The 20,457-nt window shown below is 37.5% G+C and overlaps 1 protein-coding gene across 5 annotated transcripts in view; it reads left to right on the top strand.

The window, feature by feature from the left end:
- EPS15 (epidermal growth factor receptor pathway substrate 15) overlaps positions 1 to 20,457 on the top strand; it is a 176,969-nt gene that overhangs the window by 62,738 nt on the left and 93,774 nt on the right. For all 5 annotated transcript variants that reach the window (XM_064281947.1, XM_064281949.1, XM_064281950.1 and 2 more), the window contains 4 exons: positions 440 to 529; positions 1,465 to 1,610; positions 3,216 to 3,372; positions 7,715 to 7,800. In XM_064281947.1, the coding sequence (XP_064138017.1) occupies positions 440 to 529; positions 1,465 to 1,610; positions 3,216 to 3,372; positions 7,715 to 7,800 (479 nt within the window). The remainder of the gene's footprint in view (positions 1 to 439; positions 530 to 1,464; positions 1,611 to 3,215; positions 3,373 to 7,714; positions 7,801 to 20,457) is intronic.

Here is a 20,457-nt window from a genome sequence, read left to right as displayed (position 1 = left end):
AAGTTAAAGGATGGGCCATTTGTATTTTTCTGTAAAATAGTTCATATTCTTTGACCATTTTTCTGTTGGGTTTTGTCTCTTCTTGTTTATTTCTAAGAACTCTTTATACATTAGGGAGATTAGCAATCTTAGCTCTTTCTTTGCAAATTTTTTCCCCAGATTGTTTGCTTTTGGTGTTGTAAGACCTTTAGTTGAAGGAGGTGTCTCTAATTTTTGCTACTGAGGATGATCTTCTAAAAGTTACTTAGCTTTGATTTCTTTTCCTTTCCTCCTTCCTTTCTTCCTCTTTTCGTCTTTTTCTGTCCCGGCTTAATTTCCTGAGGGAGGATTTTTAGGAACAGCTTACAGGTGCTTTGTTGTTGAACAATAGTAACTTCAATAAGTGAATGTCATCTTAAATGATTTTAGTATATATGACCCCAGTTCATCTATTTTGAAGGCCATGTTTTTGGTGTACTGTGCACTGGAGAAGGAACCTGTGCCAATGTCCTTGCCTCCAGCCTTGGTGCCACCTTCTAAGAGAAAAACGGTCAGTATATCAGGTTCAATGCGATTGATACCCTCTTCAGCATCAGCCAAGGAACCTTACCACTCCTTACCACCTGTAGGCATTTTACCTACCAAAGCACCATTCAGACAGGTATAGATTTATCAGTGTTAAAGGAATTTTTTTTTTTAACAAAGTGCATGGCATTTAACAGTTGATTACTTGATAAAGATAGAAGGAACAATCAAAGGGATCAAATATTTAAAACTCCCTTTGGTTGAACCTGAATAATGTGATCTTCCAGAGAAGATGGATATTCCTTCTCCTGCATTTAGCCTTAGATCTTATGGATTGTTTCATTGGCTTTGCGTTGATCTACCTGGAATTAAAGTTGGAGATGGCAGATGCTCCATGCTAACACAGCATGCTTGCGCTGGCATAGTTAATAGGTGTTCTTGTTTAATCTCTAGTTAACTCTTGATTCTTTGGGGTCATTTATTAATTTTGGGTTGCCCAAGGCCTTTTTTCTAACCTTAATAAGTTGAGTAAAAGAAAATAATGACAGGATATGCAAATTGGCCAATTTGGCTATAATTAAAAATTTTGGAAGCTGAAACTGTATAAATTGAGGATTAAGGATTATCTGAATATTTTGTTTATACAGACTCTCCCTGTTACGAATATTAACGTGGGCATTCATAAGTCAAGAGTTAACTATGCTTAAATTTACACATTACTTAAAAAAAAAAAAGAGCATCTCTCAGTATAGTCCCAACTGACCTATATTTTTCTTCTTTTATCTCCTTTTCACAACAGTGTTTTGATTGGGGTGTGATGAGAGTGATACACTATTGCTGTAGAAAGGGGAGTAAAATTGTTCAGAATTTGTGACAGATACTGTCATGGGTTCAAAGAGTGGCACTTCGAAGTTTACTTCATTTTGGCAGAAAAATTGCATTTTTTTTTTTCTCCTGTAGTGGGTTGTGTCCCCTGCAGAAAAAGCTAAATATGATGAAATCTTTCTGAAAACTGATAAAGATATGGATGGATTTGTGTCTGGATTGGAGGTCCGTGAAATCTTCCTCAAGACAGGTTTACCCTCTGCCTTACTAGCCCATATTTGGTAAGACTTTATTTAAATCAATTTTAAAAAATAACATGGTTTTGTATTAACTGTAGTTTTTTGCCTCCTTTTTTAATCATTTATAAATAGGACAGTTTTTGTTTCAGAATTCTTTATAGAGAAAATGTAAATCTGAGGATTTCTATTGGGTAATGGACAAAAGCTGGATAATGGATTATTGGATAAAAGCTTCACAATGGGTTATCCAAAGTCTTATAAATGTGACAGCGTGAGTTAATTATTATTAGAATGTTAAAATACAGCATCTCTTTATATTATTTCATTAAACTTAAGTTTGTAAAGGAGAATCCAAATATATGAAATTAAACATAATATAAAATAGTACCTTCAAAGCATACTTCTGTAATTCTGTAGGCTATATGTATACTTTCACATCTTTACATACAAATAACATATCTGGTCTTTAAAAAAGACAAACCTTTAATAAATTTGACATTAAATGATATAATGTATGTGAAAATGCTTTATACTCTGCCTGCTATCAATCTACCTAACTATTCCAGAGGTTATCTTGAGGTTTTCAAGGGGCAGCATACATCAGAAGTAGAACTGCATGCTTGGAAAGAGAAAATTAGAAAAGAACAACAGAGGACAGTAGATCTGTCTTAAAAGGAACAAGAACCCAAGACTGATAAAGATTATGTATAACTAATGATAGCGGCCACTTTCGAGCATTTATACAGGTCTAGACAATACGCTCAATGAGTGGCAACTGTGAGAAGCTTGGCATTATGCCCAGACTCTTATGTACCTTGCCTTTGATTCTCATGGTAACCTTGCAAGATGGGTGTTATCGTCTCCACTTTATATATGAGGAGACAGACTCAGCTTAAAAATTTTGGTCAAAGTCACAAGAAGAAATAAATAGAAAAGCTGAAATTCAAAGTTTATTTAATACCATAGTCCATAGTGTTTTCATCAGACCACACTGGCCTTCAGTGAATCAGACCAAGATTTCAGAAAGTTGACCTTAAGAAAGGAAGACAGAAAGCAAATAGAATAAAACATTTGCTGTTTCTCTTTAAGTGATTTTGTAAAGCTTTCCAAATTGCTGCCTTCTCACATGTGATCTCCGTTTTTAGCTGTTGTTTCTGCTTTGACTTGGTGATCTTTATATCCTGCTACTCCCAAGAGTTGCAGGAAGCAAGCTGACATGGAAACTTTTGCTTGTCTTAGAGTCATTCTAGTGCCACCAGTGAGCCAAATTTGTTGAGACTTGGGTTTCATCTTTAAAATTTTTTAATGTTGAAAATGTTGGGAGTAGGGAGTGTTGGGATTCTGTGGCTCACCACAACTCTTACTGTGTAGTGGTTCTGGAAATTGGTAAGGAAACACAAAGTAAACCCAAATTGGAGGCCCCCGTTCATCACCAGGGTACACAATCTCTTTTTTTCACCATTTTAGTTAATTTATTTTTTCTGACATTTGAGTGAGTTTTGGGCAAGCTGCAAGTTGATGTGTCTTTCTTTTTTAATTCAACTGCTCATTTTTTAAACTCTAGACAAAGTCAAATTGCTTTTCTCCTGAAGTTTCATAGTAATACTTGTGGCATTTATATACTGTTCGTTTTGTTTATTTTTACAGGGCATTATGTGACACAAAGGACTGTGGGAAGCTTTCAAAGGATCAGTTTGCCTTGGCTTTTCACTTAATCAATCAAAAGTTAATAAAGGGTGTGGATCCACCTCAGACTCTCTCTCCTGAGATGGTCCCACCGTCAGACAGGGCCAGTTTACAAAAGGTAAGACAACGTAAAAGTTAAGACCTGAGTGCATTATCAGAAGGGAACTACAAGTGCTATGTCAGATGACAGACTTGATTTGGATGGAATAGCAGAGAAAATGTATCTGGCTGTAAGCAGATCAGTATATTGCTTGTGGTTTAGTTTGTGCCCATAAGTATGCTCGAATGCCTTGTATGACATCTTGGGCTGCAGCTTGTTTTCCCCACCATTCATTACACATACGGCAACCATGTTTTCTAATCTTAAAATTGGAAAACCGTGGCTTTCTTTTTTCCCCTCCTGGATTTTTGAATTAATTTTTATGAGTAGGGTGTAAGAATTAAATGAAAGCTATACGAATTAAATTATTGTGTTTCTTTCGATGATTCACTCTTACTAAAAACAATAAAAATTAGAAAACAAAATCTAGGATGATGACGATTGCTTGCTGACAATTGTACATCCAAAAAGCTCCCAAGAAAAATCTTATGTCAAGGATGTATCTGTGTGGTTTTTGCTATGGATGGCCCTCTACTCCTGAGCATAGATCTGGACTTCATATCGGAACAGCTATAAGCAGGTTTTTAGCTACTTTTGATTTCCGGCCAGCAGTGGGAATTGTACAAACTATATTGTTTTAGCCATGCTGTGCCTTGATTTTTCTGTCTGCATCTAGAAACCGTTGATAGTCTAGTACATTGATAATATCTTGGCCTTTAATAGAGTTTTGAAAGGACTTGCATACTGTAGTGGCTATTTGCCTTTAAAAATAATTACCTCATGTCTTTAAATCTCTAGTGACCTATACAATAATCCATCATTGCGGTGATGCTTCAGAGTTGTATAAAGTTGTTAAATGTGTGGTATGAAGAGAGCTGTCTTTAAAATATTAGTAGAATGTTTTGGTTTTGCATTAATTTTGTGACATAGGTGAAAAAAAAAAATCCCATTTTAATAAATCTAAAGAAGTTAACATTGAATTTTTTCTAAGTAAACTAAGTGGAAATCTCTAGCTACCCAGTGTAGAGAGTTACTTTTAATAGCTTTTATCCTCGTTTTTAATAACATGAGTATTTGAATATATACTATGTTTGTGAGTTTTTTCTATTTTGGGGTGAGGGGTGCATTATGGAAATTTTTTGAGATTCCTTGCTATGTAAGGTTCTTTAAGTTGTGGAGAAGGCTGAAAGTGATACTACCCAGAAAGGTAAAGGTTACAAAATTTGTATTCATGCCCTCTGCTATAACTGTGTCTCATTTATGGAATTCTGTGTTGTTTCACCCTTTCTTTCACCTATGTAGCTTGTTTTTTTTCTTATGCCTTCTTCATTTTATAACCCACTGAGTTCCCCCTCAACACAAATTACAGAACAACAGAAATTTCTGAAGCAAATTGTTTGTTCACATTAGTAGACACTTTAAATTGTATCTGCCATACAAAGTTTTTAATTTAGTAGATGTGTCAGAAGTCCATTCACTAGTAAATAGACACCTTTGTCTATTTATGTCAAATATCAGTATTATTTATTAAATGGGATTTTATCACTGTTGTCTTATCTATTAACCAAAAATTTTAACTTTAAGTATTAAAATTTGCATTAATTTTGTCTTTCAGATAATCTCTATTCTCTTTATAATCTGATTTTTTTTTTTTTAAGTACTGCATTTTTTGCAGCCTGACTAATCTTTTTTTTGAATGTCGCTTTCCTTTCTGTGTTTTTTCTAGTTTGGACTATTTTTTCCATTCTGCAGCACTCTGCTTTTCGCCTTTCTTGTACTGTCAGTTTCTTAACGCTACTCTCTCTCAAGGTTAGAGCTTTACTTTATGCCTTTTTTAGCATTAATGGCTTTTGGTTTACAAGATAAATTTTGAAATTAGAGGTTTTTTATGCAGCAAAGTTGATGCAGAGAGAATACCTGAACAGCATGCTTTTGTCATATGTCATTTGGTCCTTGTGTGCATTTTAGCTTGCCTTTCCTAGGCTCATTCATCCACTTAAAGTCACCAAAATGGAATTTTGTGTGTAATGCATAAAACAGGATGTGAGAAAATATTTTGAAAGAAGGGGACATACTACATTTTTCCTTATGTACCCTTCATTTACCCTTCATATGCTTAGTGGGACATTTCCATGCTTCTTGGTTGCATGCCGTTTTATTGCTGTAGTGTGGGAGTTTAGTTTTTGTGTCAGCAATTGTGGAATGACACAAGTTGTACCAACTACAGTAAACTAACCTTACTTCTAGAATCATCTGGCGTCTAATCTTCTAACTTGTTTGAAATTAAGCTAATTTGTGTCACTCTGTCTTCGTACTTGATATTTTTAATAGTAGAAGACTGTCAGATGTGAGTCACATTTTTTAGTTAGAGTGACAGAAGAGGTGTGGAAGTCATGAGCTTCTTGGTACTCTTACACCTCTGATAGCAAATTTCTCGGTAGCATTTAAGTGGTATAAGTTACTCCTGGTGATGAAAGTGAGACCAGGTGCTAATTTTTCATTTCTTTCACTAACTGTCTGGCTAGGTAAAATTTTAGCTCCTAGGTAAAATTTAAAAAACCAGTTGTCATCGAGTGAGTTCTAACACATGGGCAAGACTAGATAGCATTAGTATCTGTCACATTCAGAAGTCTGCTTTAAAATTTCTAATTTAATTTAGCATTGATAAAGGTAGGTGTTATCAGTGGAACACAGCAAAACATTAAAAGAGGTAAATTTGATACAGATCTGCAATTAATATAAAATTGAGAATTGCATTAATTGAATTCTCACGCATGAGTTTTAGTATTGAAAGTAAAACAAAACAACACAGTGCTAATAATGTCATGTGGCATAAAGAAATATGAAAGGGATTATTTGCCAGACTTTGTTGATGTACATGTTTATCGAGTTGATTTTTAGGGTAATGGTTTCATTTACCTAAATGATCTTGAAATGCAAGTGCAAGAAACATAATATGGAATAGCACTTGAATGTAATGGCCAAACCACCTGTTAGCTGGGTTCAGCCTTGACCAACTCATTTAATCTGTTTCTTCACCTTTAAAATGGGTTAATAATAGTATCTGCCCTACCTATCACCCACTTTTCAGTTTAGGTTTGAGAATTTACTAATGGATTCGAAAGTGCTTAGTAAATTGTAAACCATTGTACAAATGTGAGGAGATGTTATGTTGTGAGCTTTTAGGTTTCTTCTGTTGTATAAGTTGACGGTATACATTAAGTTCATAACAACATAAGTATTAATACTAAGTTTTATGCTCTACTAATAAGATCATCAATATAAGTTTTACATGTTTGAGCATCAGTTTTAACACTTCCAAATGGTGATTATTCTGCTGTTTGTCATTCTAGTTGTAGCATTGGGTTTTAGGTCAAGTGTTTGAGAGAGCAGCTATCTTTCTGCCCTGACTTTAGCCAGCTATATAAGCTACGTATATCAACAGTGGTTCACAAAGGAGATTAAGCTGAATTTGAAGCAACTCACTGGGAGGCCATTCATCTTTTAAGAGCATGTTCTGTTGAGGAGGTCAATCATAACAATAGCTTATCTTTATAAAATATCATAAAGTTTGCAGAGTGATTTCACAGATATTATTTCATGTTATTTGTAAAGTGGGCAGAGATTATTTCCCTATTTTACAGATGAAGGTGAAAATCATGCAGCTAGTAAAATATCAGAAACCAGAATAAACCCAGTGAGATTTTCTAACTACAAGTACTATTCAGGGGTCAATTTTGGCACCTTCATTTATGAAAGAAAGCTGTATGTAAAGGACATCATATAAGAAGACATTGCATATGTGGTCATATTACTATTTACTATGGAACATGCCTCAGCAGTTGGTTTTACTTTAAATAGAGTAGGCACTAAAAGTATTTAGTATAAGTATTTGTTGACTTGAATAAAATCAACTATCATTATAATTCTGAGATTCAACAGAAAATTGTATGCCTGCTTGATTTCAGATGATACAAATACAAATAAATCACTATCCATTTCCCCAATAAATTTGTTTTCTAGTGGAGGAGCTAGTTTATAAATCTGATTTCTGTTTTACTGCAAGGTTCAGGACAGGCTAGGATCAAGTGACAATGGCATTGGGATCTTAGGTGGGGGCACGGGTGCATATTACAGAACAACTTTTAGAAAATTTAAGGGAAAATGTCTTTGTATATAACTATATATATATTAAGGATATATACAATAGTATGGTTTTCTTTTAAATGAATTAAAAGCTCTAGTAATATAGTAAAATATGCAATAACATATTTGTGTAGTGCCTTTAACATTTTTTAATGCTTTGCCATATATTACATAATTTCATAGTAATGTGTAACTGTGAACTTTTTGTTTTTAGAACATCATAGGATCAAGTCCTGTTGCAGATTTCTCTGCTATTAAGGAGCTAGATACCCTTAACAATGAAATAGTTGACCTACAGAGGTACGTAAAGTAAAATTACAGCCAGTTTCATAAATATGTTTCTATGTGTGTCTATACACAGTCTCTCACACATACATACAAGCTTTCTGTTTCTAATGTATATTTTGGTAAATTCTGCTTTACCTGTCTCCCATGTGTCTGTCAGTTTGTTGTACTGTGGGGGCTTGGTGTTGCTGTGATGCTGGAAGCTATGCCACCAGTATTCAAATACCAGCAGGGTCACCCATGCAGGACAAGTTTCAACTGAGCTTCCAGACTAAGACTAAGGAGAAGGACCCAGCAGTCTACTTCTGGAAAGCATTAGCCAGTGAAAACCTTATGAATAGCCCCAGAACATTGTCTGATACAGTGCTGGAAGATGACCCGCCACGTTGGATGGCACTCAAAAGATGACTGAGGAACAGCTGCCTCCTCAAAGTAGAGTCAACCTTGATTACATGGATGGAGTAAAGCTTTCGGGACCTTCATTTGCTGTTGTGGCACGACTCAAAATGAGAAGGAACAACTGCAAACATCCATTAATGATTAGAACCTGGAATGTATGAAGTATGAATTTAGGAAAAACGGAAACCATCCAAAATAGAATGGAACGCATAAACATTGAAAACCTAGGCATTAGTGAGCTGAGATGGACTGGTATTGGCCATTTTGAATTGGACCGTCATGTAGTCTACTATGCTGGGAATGACAGCTTGAAGAGGAATGGTGTTGCATTCATTGTCAAAAAGAACATTTCAAGATCTATCCTGAAGTACAGCGCTGTCAGTGATAGAATAATACCCATGCGCCTACAAGGAAGACCAGTTAATACGCTGTTATTCAAATTTACCCACCAACCACTAAGGCCAACGATGAAGAAATAGATTTTTTTCAGCTGCTGCAGTCTGAAATTGATTGAATATGCAGTCAAGATGCATTGATAATTACTGGTGATTGGTATGTGAAAGTTGGAAGTAAAGAAGAAGGATCAGTAGTTGGAAAATACGGCTTTAGTGATACAAACAATGCTGGAGATTGCATGATTGAATTTTCAAGACCAACGACTTCTTCATTGCAAATACTTCTTTCACCAACATAAACGGCGACTATTCTCATGGACCTCGCCAGATGGAACACACAGAAATCAAATTGACTACATCTATGGAAAGAGACGATGGAAAAGCTCAATGTCATCAGTCAGAACAAGGCCAGGGGCCAACTGTGGAACAGACCATCAATTGCTCTTATGCAAGTTCAAGCTGAAACTGAAGCAAATCAGAGCAAGTCCACGAGAGCCAAAATATGACCTTGAGTATATCCCACCTGAATTTAGAGACCATCTGAAGAATAGATTTGATGCATTGAACACTAGTGACTGAAGACCAGACAAGTTGTGTAATGACATCAAGGACATCATCCATGAAGAAAGCAAGAGGTCATTGAAAAGAAAGGAAAGAAAGAAAAGACCAAGATGGATGTCAGAGGAGACGCTGAAACTTGCTCACGAACGTAGACCAGCTAAAGCAAAATGAAGAAATGATGAAGTAAAAGACCTGAAGATTTCGAAGGGCGGCTCGAGAAGACAAAGTACAGTATTATAATCATATATGCAAAAAGCTGGAGATAGAAAACCAGAAGGGAAGAACATGCTCAGCTTTTCTCAAGCTGAAAGAACTGAGGAAAAAATTCAAGCCCCGAGTTGCAATAGTGAAGGATTCTATGGGGAAAATATTAAACAACACAGGAAGCATCAAAAGAAGATGGAAGGAATACACAGAGTCATTATACCAAAAAAATTAGTCGATATTCAACCATTTCAAGAGGTGGCATATGATCAGGAACCCGATGGTACTGAAGGAAGAAGTCCAAGCTGCTCTGAAGGCATTGGTGAAAAACAAGGCTCCAGGAATTGATGGAATATCAATTGAGATGTTTCAACAAACAGATGCAGCGCTGGAGGTGCTCACTCGTCTATGCCAAGAAATACGGAAGACAGCTTCCTGACCAACTGACTGGAAGAGATCCATATTTATGCCTATTCCCAAGAAAGGTGATCCAACCGAATGTGGAAATTATAGAACAATATCATTAATATCACAGGCAGGCAAAATTTTGCTGAAGATCATTCAAAAATGGCTGCAACAGTATATCAACAGGGAACTGCCAGAAATTCAGGCTGGTTTCAGAAGAGGACGTGGAACCAGGGATATCATTGCTGGTGTCAGATGGATCCTGGCTGAAAGCAGAGAATACCAGAAGAATGTTTACCTGTGTTTTATTGACTATGCAAAGGCATTTGACTGTGTGGATCAAACAAACTATGGATAACATTGAGAATAATGGGAATTCCAGAATACTTAATTGTGCTCATGAGGAACCTTTACATAGATCAAGAGGCAGTTGTTCCAACCAAACAAGGGAATACTGATTGGTTTAATGTCAGGAAAGGTGTGCATCAATATGTATCCTTTGACCATACATATTCAATCTGTATGCTGAGCAAATAATCTGAGAAGCTGGACTATATGAAGAAGAATGGGGCATCAGGGTTGGAGGAAGACTCATTAACAACCTGCGTTATGCAGATGACAGAACCTTCCTTGCTGAAAGTGAAGAGGACTTGAAGCACTTACTAATGAAGATCAAAGACCACAGCCTTCAGTATGGATTGCACCTCAACAGAAAGAAAACAAAAATCCTCACAACTGGACCAATAAGCAACATCATGATAAAAGGAGAAAAGATTGAAGTTGTCAAGGATTTCATTTTACTTGGATCCACAATCAACACCCATGGAAGCAACAGTAAAATCAGATGACACATTGCATTGGGTAAATCTGCTGCAAAGGACTTCTTTAAAGTGTTAAAAAGCAAAGACGTCACCTTGAAGACCAAGGTGTGCCTGACCCAAGCCATGGCATTTTCAATCACGTCATATGCGTGTGAAAGCTGGACAATGAAGAAGGAAGACCGAAGAGTTGACGCCTTTGAATTATGGTGGTGAAGAATACTGAACATACCATGGACTGCCAAAAGAACGAACAAATCTGTCTTGGAAGAAGTGCAACCTGAATGCTCTTTAGAAGCGAGGATGGCGAGACTGCATCTTACATACTTTGGACATGTGTGTCAGGAGGGATCAGTCCCTGAAGAAGGACATCATGCTTGGCAAAGTACAGGGTTAGGAGAAAAGAGGAAGACCTTCTAAGAGTGGATTGACACAGTGGCCGCAACAATGAACTCAAGCATAACAACGATTGTAAGGATGGCGCAGGATCTGTTAGTGTTTTGTTCTGTTGTGCATTGGGTCTCTATGAGTCAGAACTGACTCGAAGGCACCTAACAAGGACAACAACGCTTTATGTGTAACAATCAATTAATGCAATCTGTTCTACTTCTCACATTCATTTCCATTTCAATTCTGACACCAACTGAGGGAAATCAGTCAAATTCAAATCTATTCTTAACTACTACAATTCCTATTCCAAATTGCAAATGCAGTAGTTCTTCCTCTGACCCTCATCACTGGGAGCTAGGTCAGGTATCATGAATAAAAGGGCACAGCCCTGCAGACTGCTAAGTTTGCCCAAGACTTACGCTACAATCTTGGAGGTCCCCATGACACTGCCACTTCTGACCTGCTGGCTACAAATTTGGGGGCTTCCCACTATCCCCTCAGAATGCTACCTGTTTGCTTGGGGTTCCCCAGAGCTCTGTCACTTCTGATCTGCTGGCTGTTGTTACTCCCTTGGGTTTGATAATTCGCTGGAACAACTCGTAGAACTCAAGGAAGTGCTATACTTACTATTACAGTTTTATTGTAGCTAAAAGGATCCAAATGAAAAGACACATAGGGTGAGGTCCACAAGGGTTCCCAACACAGGGCTTCTTCATCCCAAAAAGGGACACACTACCCTCCCACATGCATCAGTGTCTGTCACCAACCAGGAAGCCTGTGGAGTTTTGCGTCCAGAGCCTTTTTTGGGGTCTTATTACATAGCATGGTTGATTGAACTCAAACTCCAGACCCCTTCCCTGATGTCAGGCAACTGTCACACAGTGGGTCATTGTGGCCTGGCCAGCTCCCAAACAAGAGGCATCTCAGGTTTGGTCTGAAGGCCTCATGAGAAATACTTCAGTCACTGGGGAAATTCTAAGGCTTTAGAGGTTATCCTCAGGAACCAAGGACAAATACCAAATTCTTTGGGTAAAGTCAAATTCTTTACTTCACAGTACCATAGTTCCATCTGATTAGGAATCAGTGTACCATATTTCGTCAAACCTAAGGCAACCTTTAATTGTAGGATGCACTATTTTCTTATATACCACTAAAAGAAAAACAAATCACCACCAAATAAACAATGACATGCCATCGGCTATAAGATACTGTATGATTTCAGAGAGTGAAAAATGTACATCTTAGAATGAATAAAATACTTTTTCTCTAATTCTAAATATTTGCCTTTTGTGTTAGGAAAACATGATTTTTTGATACATTTTATGGAAAAAACAAACCCTTTGCTGTTGAGTCAATTCCAACTCATAGCGACAGTATAAGACAGGGTAGGAATGCCCCATAGGGTTTCCAAGAAGTGACTGGAGGATTGAACTGCCAGCCTTTGGTTAGCAGCCGAGTTCTTAACCACTGTGCTACCAGGGCTCCCATTTTATGGAAGAAATGTTAAATGCAGACACCATGCCAAGAACTTTCACTACTTCCTTCATTTGATCCTCACAAGAACTTTGTGACTTGAGATAGGTATTATTCCTGTTTTACAGGTAAGGAAAAGTTAAAGCACTTAGAGAATTTATTTTGCCAAATTCAGACAAATTTGTCAGCAGTAGACCCAATACCTGATCCCAGACCTATGTGATTCCAGATTGAATCTTTTTTTTTTTTATACTTTGTTTCTACACAAATAATGCACGTTATATCTTTTTTTTAACCAGCCGTGCCCTCCCCTCTTGAGGTATTTATGTAAGCCCACTATGCTTACATTTACATGTGGTAAAAAAATGGAAACCCTGGTGGCATAGTGGTTAAGTGCTACGGCTGCTAACCAAAGGGTTGGCAGTTCAAATCCGCCAGGCGCTCCTTGGAAACTCTACAGGGCAGTTCTACTCTGTCCTGCAGGATCACTATGAGTTGGAATCGACTCGACGGCACTGGGTAGTCCGGACTGGGTGTAAAAAAATGAGCCTAGCATACTTATGAAAATACCTGGGGGTGGGGAATTGTGCAGTTGGCAAAAAAGTATATAACATGCTCACTATTTGAATAAAAATACGGTACCTAAGTAGTGCTGTATTTTTTTCGCAAATAACACACACTGTGCTAGAATTGTTTTACTTAATTTCAAAATTTCCCCAGCATTACATGTCTAATGTGTTATTTGCGGAAAAAATACAGTATGTAGGACAGACTTGAATACAATTGGATTTGAAATCTGAGTACAGCAGGTACTATTGATATTTCCTTAATTCCCTTGTTCCCTGGGAACTTTATTATAGTACTTATTTTAAAAATGACATCTTAAATTACTTTTTAAAAAGTGAGACCATTTTTTCATCTACAGGGCATTGATTTAAATGTCACTTTATATTTACACAAACATTTTTTACATTCACAACACTTTGAAGCAGATAATGGCTGATATTTTACTGATAATATTGAGACATAAGGGGATTAAATGACTAATCATGTGGCAAGAACTTGGCAATGCTGTGAAACGAGAAAGAATGATGAATCCGTGAAACATCTCACAACATGGATAAATCTGGAGGACATTATGCTGAGTGAAATAAGTCCATCACAAAAGGACAAATATTATATGAGACCACTATTATAGTCAAGAAGAGGTTTATACACAGAAAGAAGCATTTTTGATGGTTACCAGGGATAGGAAGAGGAGGGAGGGAAAATCACTAACTAGAGAGTAGAGCTGTGTTACTTGTGGTGAAAGGAAGGGCAGTACACAATATGGGGAAGTCAGCACAACATGACCAAGGCAAGGGAAGACACTGAGAGGTATGCTAGAATAAAAGGCAATGACGGTAAATACTGTGACATATACAATCCTGCAGCAAGAGTAATAACAAACAATAATTTGAGTGGATACATGGGTAGATATATATGCGGAATAGGTGTGCATATATAGGTTTGGCTGTGGTTATTTCTACATACACATTTGTATTGTGCTGCATGGATACTCATATATGTAATAGAGGACACACGTACATCCTAGACATGGAAACATTCTAGGCATAACCAAACCTCTCATGGGACTCAGTTACTGGGCTTGAAGGTTAAGGACCATAGTCTTGGGAGATCTAGGTCAATAACATGGTTCATAAAGACAATGTTGTATATGCTACTTTGTTGGGTAGTCATCTGAGGTCTTAAAAGCTTGCAAGCAGCCATCTCTAAGATACAACTATTTGTCTCTTCCCGTCTGGAGCAAAGGACAGTGAAGGAAACCAAAGACTCAAGGAAACAAGTAGTCCAAAGGACTAATAGACCGCAGGAACCACGGCCTCTACTAGCCTGAGAGCAGCAGAACTACAATGGTACCTGGCTGCCAATACTGACTGCTCCAACCAGGATCACAAGAGAAGTTTTACCAGTTAGAGTGGGAAACAAAGTATAGAACAAAATTCAAATTCATAAAAAAGACCAGATTTACTGGTCTGAGAGAGATTGGAGGAACGCCCAAGACTATAGCCCTCAGATAACCCTTCTAACTTGGAACTGAAGGCATTCCTGGAGATCACCTTTCAGTCAAATAATACACAGGCCTGCAAAACCAACAGTAGCACCCGTGAGGAGAGTCCTCCTTAGAACAATCATCTATATGAGACTGAAAGGGCAACCTACCCAAAAGTAAAGATGAGAAAGCAGGAAGGGGCACGAAAACTGGATGAATGGAAATGTGGAACTCAGGGTGGTAATGGGGAGAGTGCTGACACATTGCGTGGAGTGCAGCCTATGTCATGGAACAATTTATATATAAACTATTGAATAGGAAGCTAATTTGCTCTATATACCTTCACCCAAAGTACAGTAAAAAAAAAAAAAAATTTTTTTTTGACAATGATCTTTGATGAAACTACAGTGAGACTGCTATAGAGAAACTTAGTTGTTAGGCTTTTTCAGCTGAAAGAAAGATCTGAATCCAAACTAACTTAAGCTGAGAGTAAATTAATTGGCTTGTGAAATTAAAACTCTTAGAGGTAGGGATGGTCTAGTACTGGGGCTGAAATGATATAATCCATACTCTTGCTGGCTTCCTTTCTTGTTTCCACTTCCACTGGATTGGTTCCACGCTCAGATAGGCTTTCCTCTTTTATCGACCAGACTCATGTACTTATGAATCCAAGTCCAGTGTAGATACTTCTCTCCTGGCAGCTCTTGCAAAAGGCCTGAGATTCCATGTGATTGGGCTGGCACAGGATCATGCCTGCTGCTGAACCAATCAGTTGGCCAGGGATGTATAGTTTATTGATGTGTCATGAGCTGTGTCCTGTGAGTCAAGCGTAGTTTGCTACCAAGACCACATGGAAGAGGGGCTGTTTTCAAACTTGTGAAAATTGGAGTTTGTTGCCAGAGGAGGAATGAATTCTGCGGGCAGTATAGCTTCAAAGCCACAGTAATTTCAGTGACCTTAGTGTCATCTTCCTCTTTGAACAATGTAACTTGACATTCTGTAAATTTAGTCTGGACACCTTTTTTAAATATCATTTTTTGGTTTTAAACTTACCGACCATGTACTAAGTTCTACCAAATTGTTATTTTCTGTTCAGAAATTGGCATTTGCCTGTTACATAAAACCTCTGCTATTGGAATCCTCAGAAAACTCCCTTGGAGATCATATAGTGCAGTTTCCTCTTTACTTATGAAAAAAATCAAATCCAAAGTCTCGCATCAAGTCAGCAACTGGGCTGGGACCCAAACCAGGTTGTCTAAGTCCTAGTTGAGTGTTTTTCTATTATACAATTCTGCCCCTCAGTAATATTTTTAATTTTTTTACTTTGGTTCAGAATAGAAGTAAACAGTTGATTACTTAGTTTATTATGATGTTCAGACTTTTCATTTTCATATTGTCCATATTTTTTTGCTTGTCTTATATATGTAATATAAATTGAACAGTAACTAGATTTGAAACTGCTCAACTTCAGCAACAGTTATTTAATGTAGAAAATGTTCTGTAGTAAGTTTTAATATAAATTACAGCATCATACATAAGATGTTCTTACCAGTAGGAACATTTGTAATATTAGTTACATTTTGATCAACTAAACTCTCAAAGACATTTGACTGTGTAGATTATAACAAATTACGGATAATATTGCATAGAATGGGAATTCCGGAACACTTGTGCTCATGCAGAACCTCTACATAGTCCAAGAGGTAGTTGTTCCAACAGAACAAAGGAATACTACATGGTTTAAAATCAGGAAAGGTGTGCATCAGGGTTATATCCTTTCACCATACTTAGTCTGTATGCTGAGCAAATATTCGAGAAGTTGGACTATATGAAAAAGATCAAAATTGGAGGAAGACTCATTAGCAACCTGCCGTATGCAGATCACACAACCTTGCGTGCTGAAAGTGAAGAAGACTTGAAGCACTTACTGATGAAGATCAAAGACTACAGCCTTCAGTGTGGATTACACCTCAACATAAAACAAAAATCCTCACAACTAGATCAATAAGCAACATCATGATAAATGGGGAAAAGATTGAAGTTGTTAAGGATTTCATTTTACTTGAATCCACAATCAACGGTCATGGAAACAGTAGTCAGGAAATCAAATGACATATTCCATCAGGCAAATCTGCTGCAAAAGACCTCTTTAAAGTGTTAAAAAGTAAAGATGTCACTTTGAGGACTAAGGTGTGCCTGATCCAGGCGATGATGTTTTCAGTTGCCTCATATGTATGTGAAAGCTGGACAATGAATACTGAAGACTGAAGAAGAATTGATGCCTTTGAATTATGGTCTTGGTGATGAATATTGAATATACTATGAACTGCCAGCAGAATGAACAAGCCTGTCTTGGAAGAAGTACAGCCAAACTGCTCCCTGGAAGCGAAAATGGCGAGACTTTGTCTCACATACTTTGTACATGTTATCAGGAGGGACCAGTCCCTGGAGAAGGACATCATGCTTGGTAAGTTAGAGGGTTAATGAAAAAGAGGAAGACCGTTGATGAGTTGGATTGACGCAGCGGCTGTAACAGTGGGCTTGAATATAAGGATGATTATGAGGATGGCCCATGACAAGGTAGGGTTTCATTCTGTTGTACCTAGGGTCACTATGAGTCAGAACCGACCGTACACCTAAGAACAATAAGCTTTCAATGACTTTTAGTAACTATAATATTAAATTGTACCAGTGGCAGTCTTGATATGATGAGTCATAGCTAACAGTATAAAAAGAATATAGCTAACATCTCATGACTGTCTTACTAAGAAAATCAGAGTGTTCCAAGACTTGTTAGTTTTTAGGTTGTAGTCACATTTTATGAATGTGTGATACATTTATACATAATTTGACATTTGTGAAAATATTTCCTCTAGGTTTTTATTGTAGGTGAGATCTGCATAGTAGGCACACTTCCATCATCTGTCTACTTCAGTAATGTCATAATGAGACTCATCTACCCATGCTAAAATTATGCTTTTTAAAGTTCAATTTTATAAGTGGTTGGTAGGCTACTGTCACAAAGCCTTCAAGGTATTAACGTTGTAAACCTTGGCCTTTGGGAATGACAGTTTTTTTTTTTTCTGTGCAAAAGTAATATTCTTTAGCCTTTAAATCTTTATTAATATATCAGATGTATGGGGTCGTCATGAGTTGGGGTCACTCTAAGTTGAAATTGACTCAGTGCAAGTGGGTTATATGACGACAAAACAGAAAAAAGAATTTATGCAGATTTCATATTTGATTTTTACTAAATGTTGTCTTACAAAAGATTTACCCCTTCTTTGTTGGTTTTGAGATGAAGATATAATTTTAGTCGAGGGACCAAAGCTGCAAATAAACAGCATACATTATGTGGAATTGTAATGAGTGTGTAATGAATATGATGCTTCATAATATTTGTTTTTATGCTCTCAATGATGGTTATAATATGTAATCATTGTAAAAATATGGAAAATATAGAAAGGCATAATGAAAAAAGGGATATGTTTCTTAGAATATTTGTTTTCAGCATTGCAAACCAGTAGAGTTTTTTTTTTTTTTTAATTTAACTTTAGATGAAGATTTACAGATGAAAGTAGTTTCTCATCAGTTAGTACACACATTGTTGTATGACATTGCTTAACAGCCCCACGACAGTCAACACTCTCCCTTCTCAACCCTGGGTTCCCTATTACCAGCTTTCCTGTTTCCTCCTACATTCCAGTCCCTGCCCAGGGCTAGTGCGTCCCTTTAGTCTTGTTTTGTTCTGTGGGCCTGTTCAATCTTTGGCTGAAGGGTGAACGTCAGGAGTGGCTTCATTTCTGAGCTGAAAGGGTATCCGGGGGCCATACTCTCAGGGTTTCTCCAGTCTCTGTCAGACCAGCAAGTCTGGTCTTTCTTTTTGAGTTAGAATTTTGTTCTACATTTTTCTCTAGCTCTGTCCGGAACCCTCTATTGTGATCCCTGTCAAAGCAGTCAGTGATGGTAGCCAGGCACCATCTAGTTGTACTGGACTCAGTTTGGTGGAGGCTATGGTAGATGTGGTCCGTTAGTCCTTTGGACTAATCTTTCCCTTGTCTTTTGTTTTCTTCATTCTTCGTTGGTCCTGAAGGGGTGGGAACAGTGGAATATCCTAGATGGCCGCTCACAGGCTTTTAAGACCCCAGAAGCTACTCACCAAAGTAGAATGTAGAACATTTTCTTTATAAACTATCTTATGCCAATTGAGCTAAATGTTCCCCGAGACCATGGTCCCCACAGCCCTCAGCCCAGCAATTCGGTCCCTCAGGGAGTTTGAATGTGTCTGTGGAGCTTCCATGACCTTGCCTTGTACAGGTTGTGCTGGCTTCTCCAGTCTGGTGTACTGTCTTACCCTTCATCAGAGTTACCAGTTGTCTATTGTCTATTTAGTGTTTTTCCATTCCCACCCCTCCTGTCCCTCGTAACCATCAAAGATTATTTCTTTTTGTGTGTAAACCTTTTCATGAGTTTTTACAGTAGTGGTCTCATTCAATATTCGTCCTTTTGTGATTGACTTATTTGCCCTCTGGATTCATCCGTGTTATGAGATGCTTCATAGGTTCATCATTGTTCTTTATCGTTGTGTAATACTCCATTGTGTGTATGTACCACAGTTTATCCATTCATCTGTTGATGGGCATGTAGTTTGTTTCCATCTTTTTGCTGTTGTGAATGCAAACCAGTACAGATATTGAAAGCAATATGTAAACTGGGAGTTAGTTAGGTAAAGAATGTTTTTTGTTATTGGTCGGAGAATGAGATGTTGTCGTTGTTTTCATCTCTGGTTCACCAAAGTGTTTCTGATAGAAAATGTAGGGCATTGAGAGCTTGAGGCAGGGTATTTTTATGGCATTTTTTTCTTCAATTTTTTTTTTTTTAATACAATTCCCTCAACACTTGCTATTAATTTAGGGATTTAATTGTGTCAGCCAGATTAAATTAGTATGATAATTTTTTAACTTAAAGAAGCAAAAACAATAATTGTAATATTATATTCTCATCAGATATCTGGATCTCTTGCCTAAGCTCAAGACTGATATTTCTCATTGCCTACCAGTTTCTTCATCAGAATGTCCATATGACATGGCTTCCTAATCCCCCGTTGCCCTTTTCATGTTTCCCTTATTTCCCTTTCTTGGTGACGTGAACATTCCTCTTGTTACTCAAGCTAGAAATCTGAGACTCGTCCTCTCATCTTCCACATCCAGTTGACCAGTCTTTATTCTTCTACCTTTGAAATGCGTCTTGAATTAATCTCTACTCCCATCTCTTTTGCCTGATGAGCTCCTCCTCATCCCTTTGATCTCATCTTAGATAGCACTTCCCCTCGGAGGGGAAGCCTTCTCTGACTTCTTTGTCCCCTGGCCCCCCATGCCCTTCAAGTCTTATTTAAGAGCCTATCTTACATAGTTTTTACATTTACATCTGTTGTAGCACTTAACCATACATAATTGTCATTATCTTTTTATTTTTTTTAACGTAGGGACTGTTTGCTTGTTTTATCCCTAGTGCTCAGCTTATAATAGATGAGAAATTAGTTCATTCAGTATTTCTGAAATCTGTCCTCTCCATTCTACTGTTTCTATCTTAGTTTTAGCCTTTATCTCTTACTTGGATCATTGCTATAACCTCCTAATTGGCGTCTTGCTTTGAGTCTCTTCTCCCTTTGGGCCATCCTAGTTTCAACGGATGTGTAAATACAGCTCAGATACCTCAGTAACTCCCCATCCCCTAATGGATTCCATTCATATTCCTAAACATGGTATAAAGGTTCTTCCTTCACAGTGTTCCCTTGGCATCTGACCATTCTTCTGTCTTAGCCACCTCCTGCAGTAAAGTGAAATTGTCTTCCCCCCATTACGTAAAGCTTCTTGAGAGCAGGGACTGTGTATTTGTACTCCCGGTGCTCAGCGTTGTGTCCTAACCTACCTTTTCAGTTTCATCTCTCTTCTCCAACCACATGGTAGGTGAG

This window comes from Loxodonta africana, chromosome 3 (assembly GCF_030014295.1).
Source record: "Loxodonta africana isolate mLoxAfr1 chromosome 3, mLoxAfr1.hap2, whole genome shotgun sequence".
Classification (NCBI taxonomy): domain Eukaryota; kingdom Metazoa; phylum Chordata; class Mammalia; order Proboscidea; family Elephantidae; genus Loxodonta; species Loxodonta africana.
The sequence above is the reverse complement of the archived record's forward strand: the minus strand, read 5'-3'. Positions and strand labels throughout refer to the sequence as shown.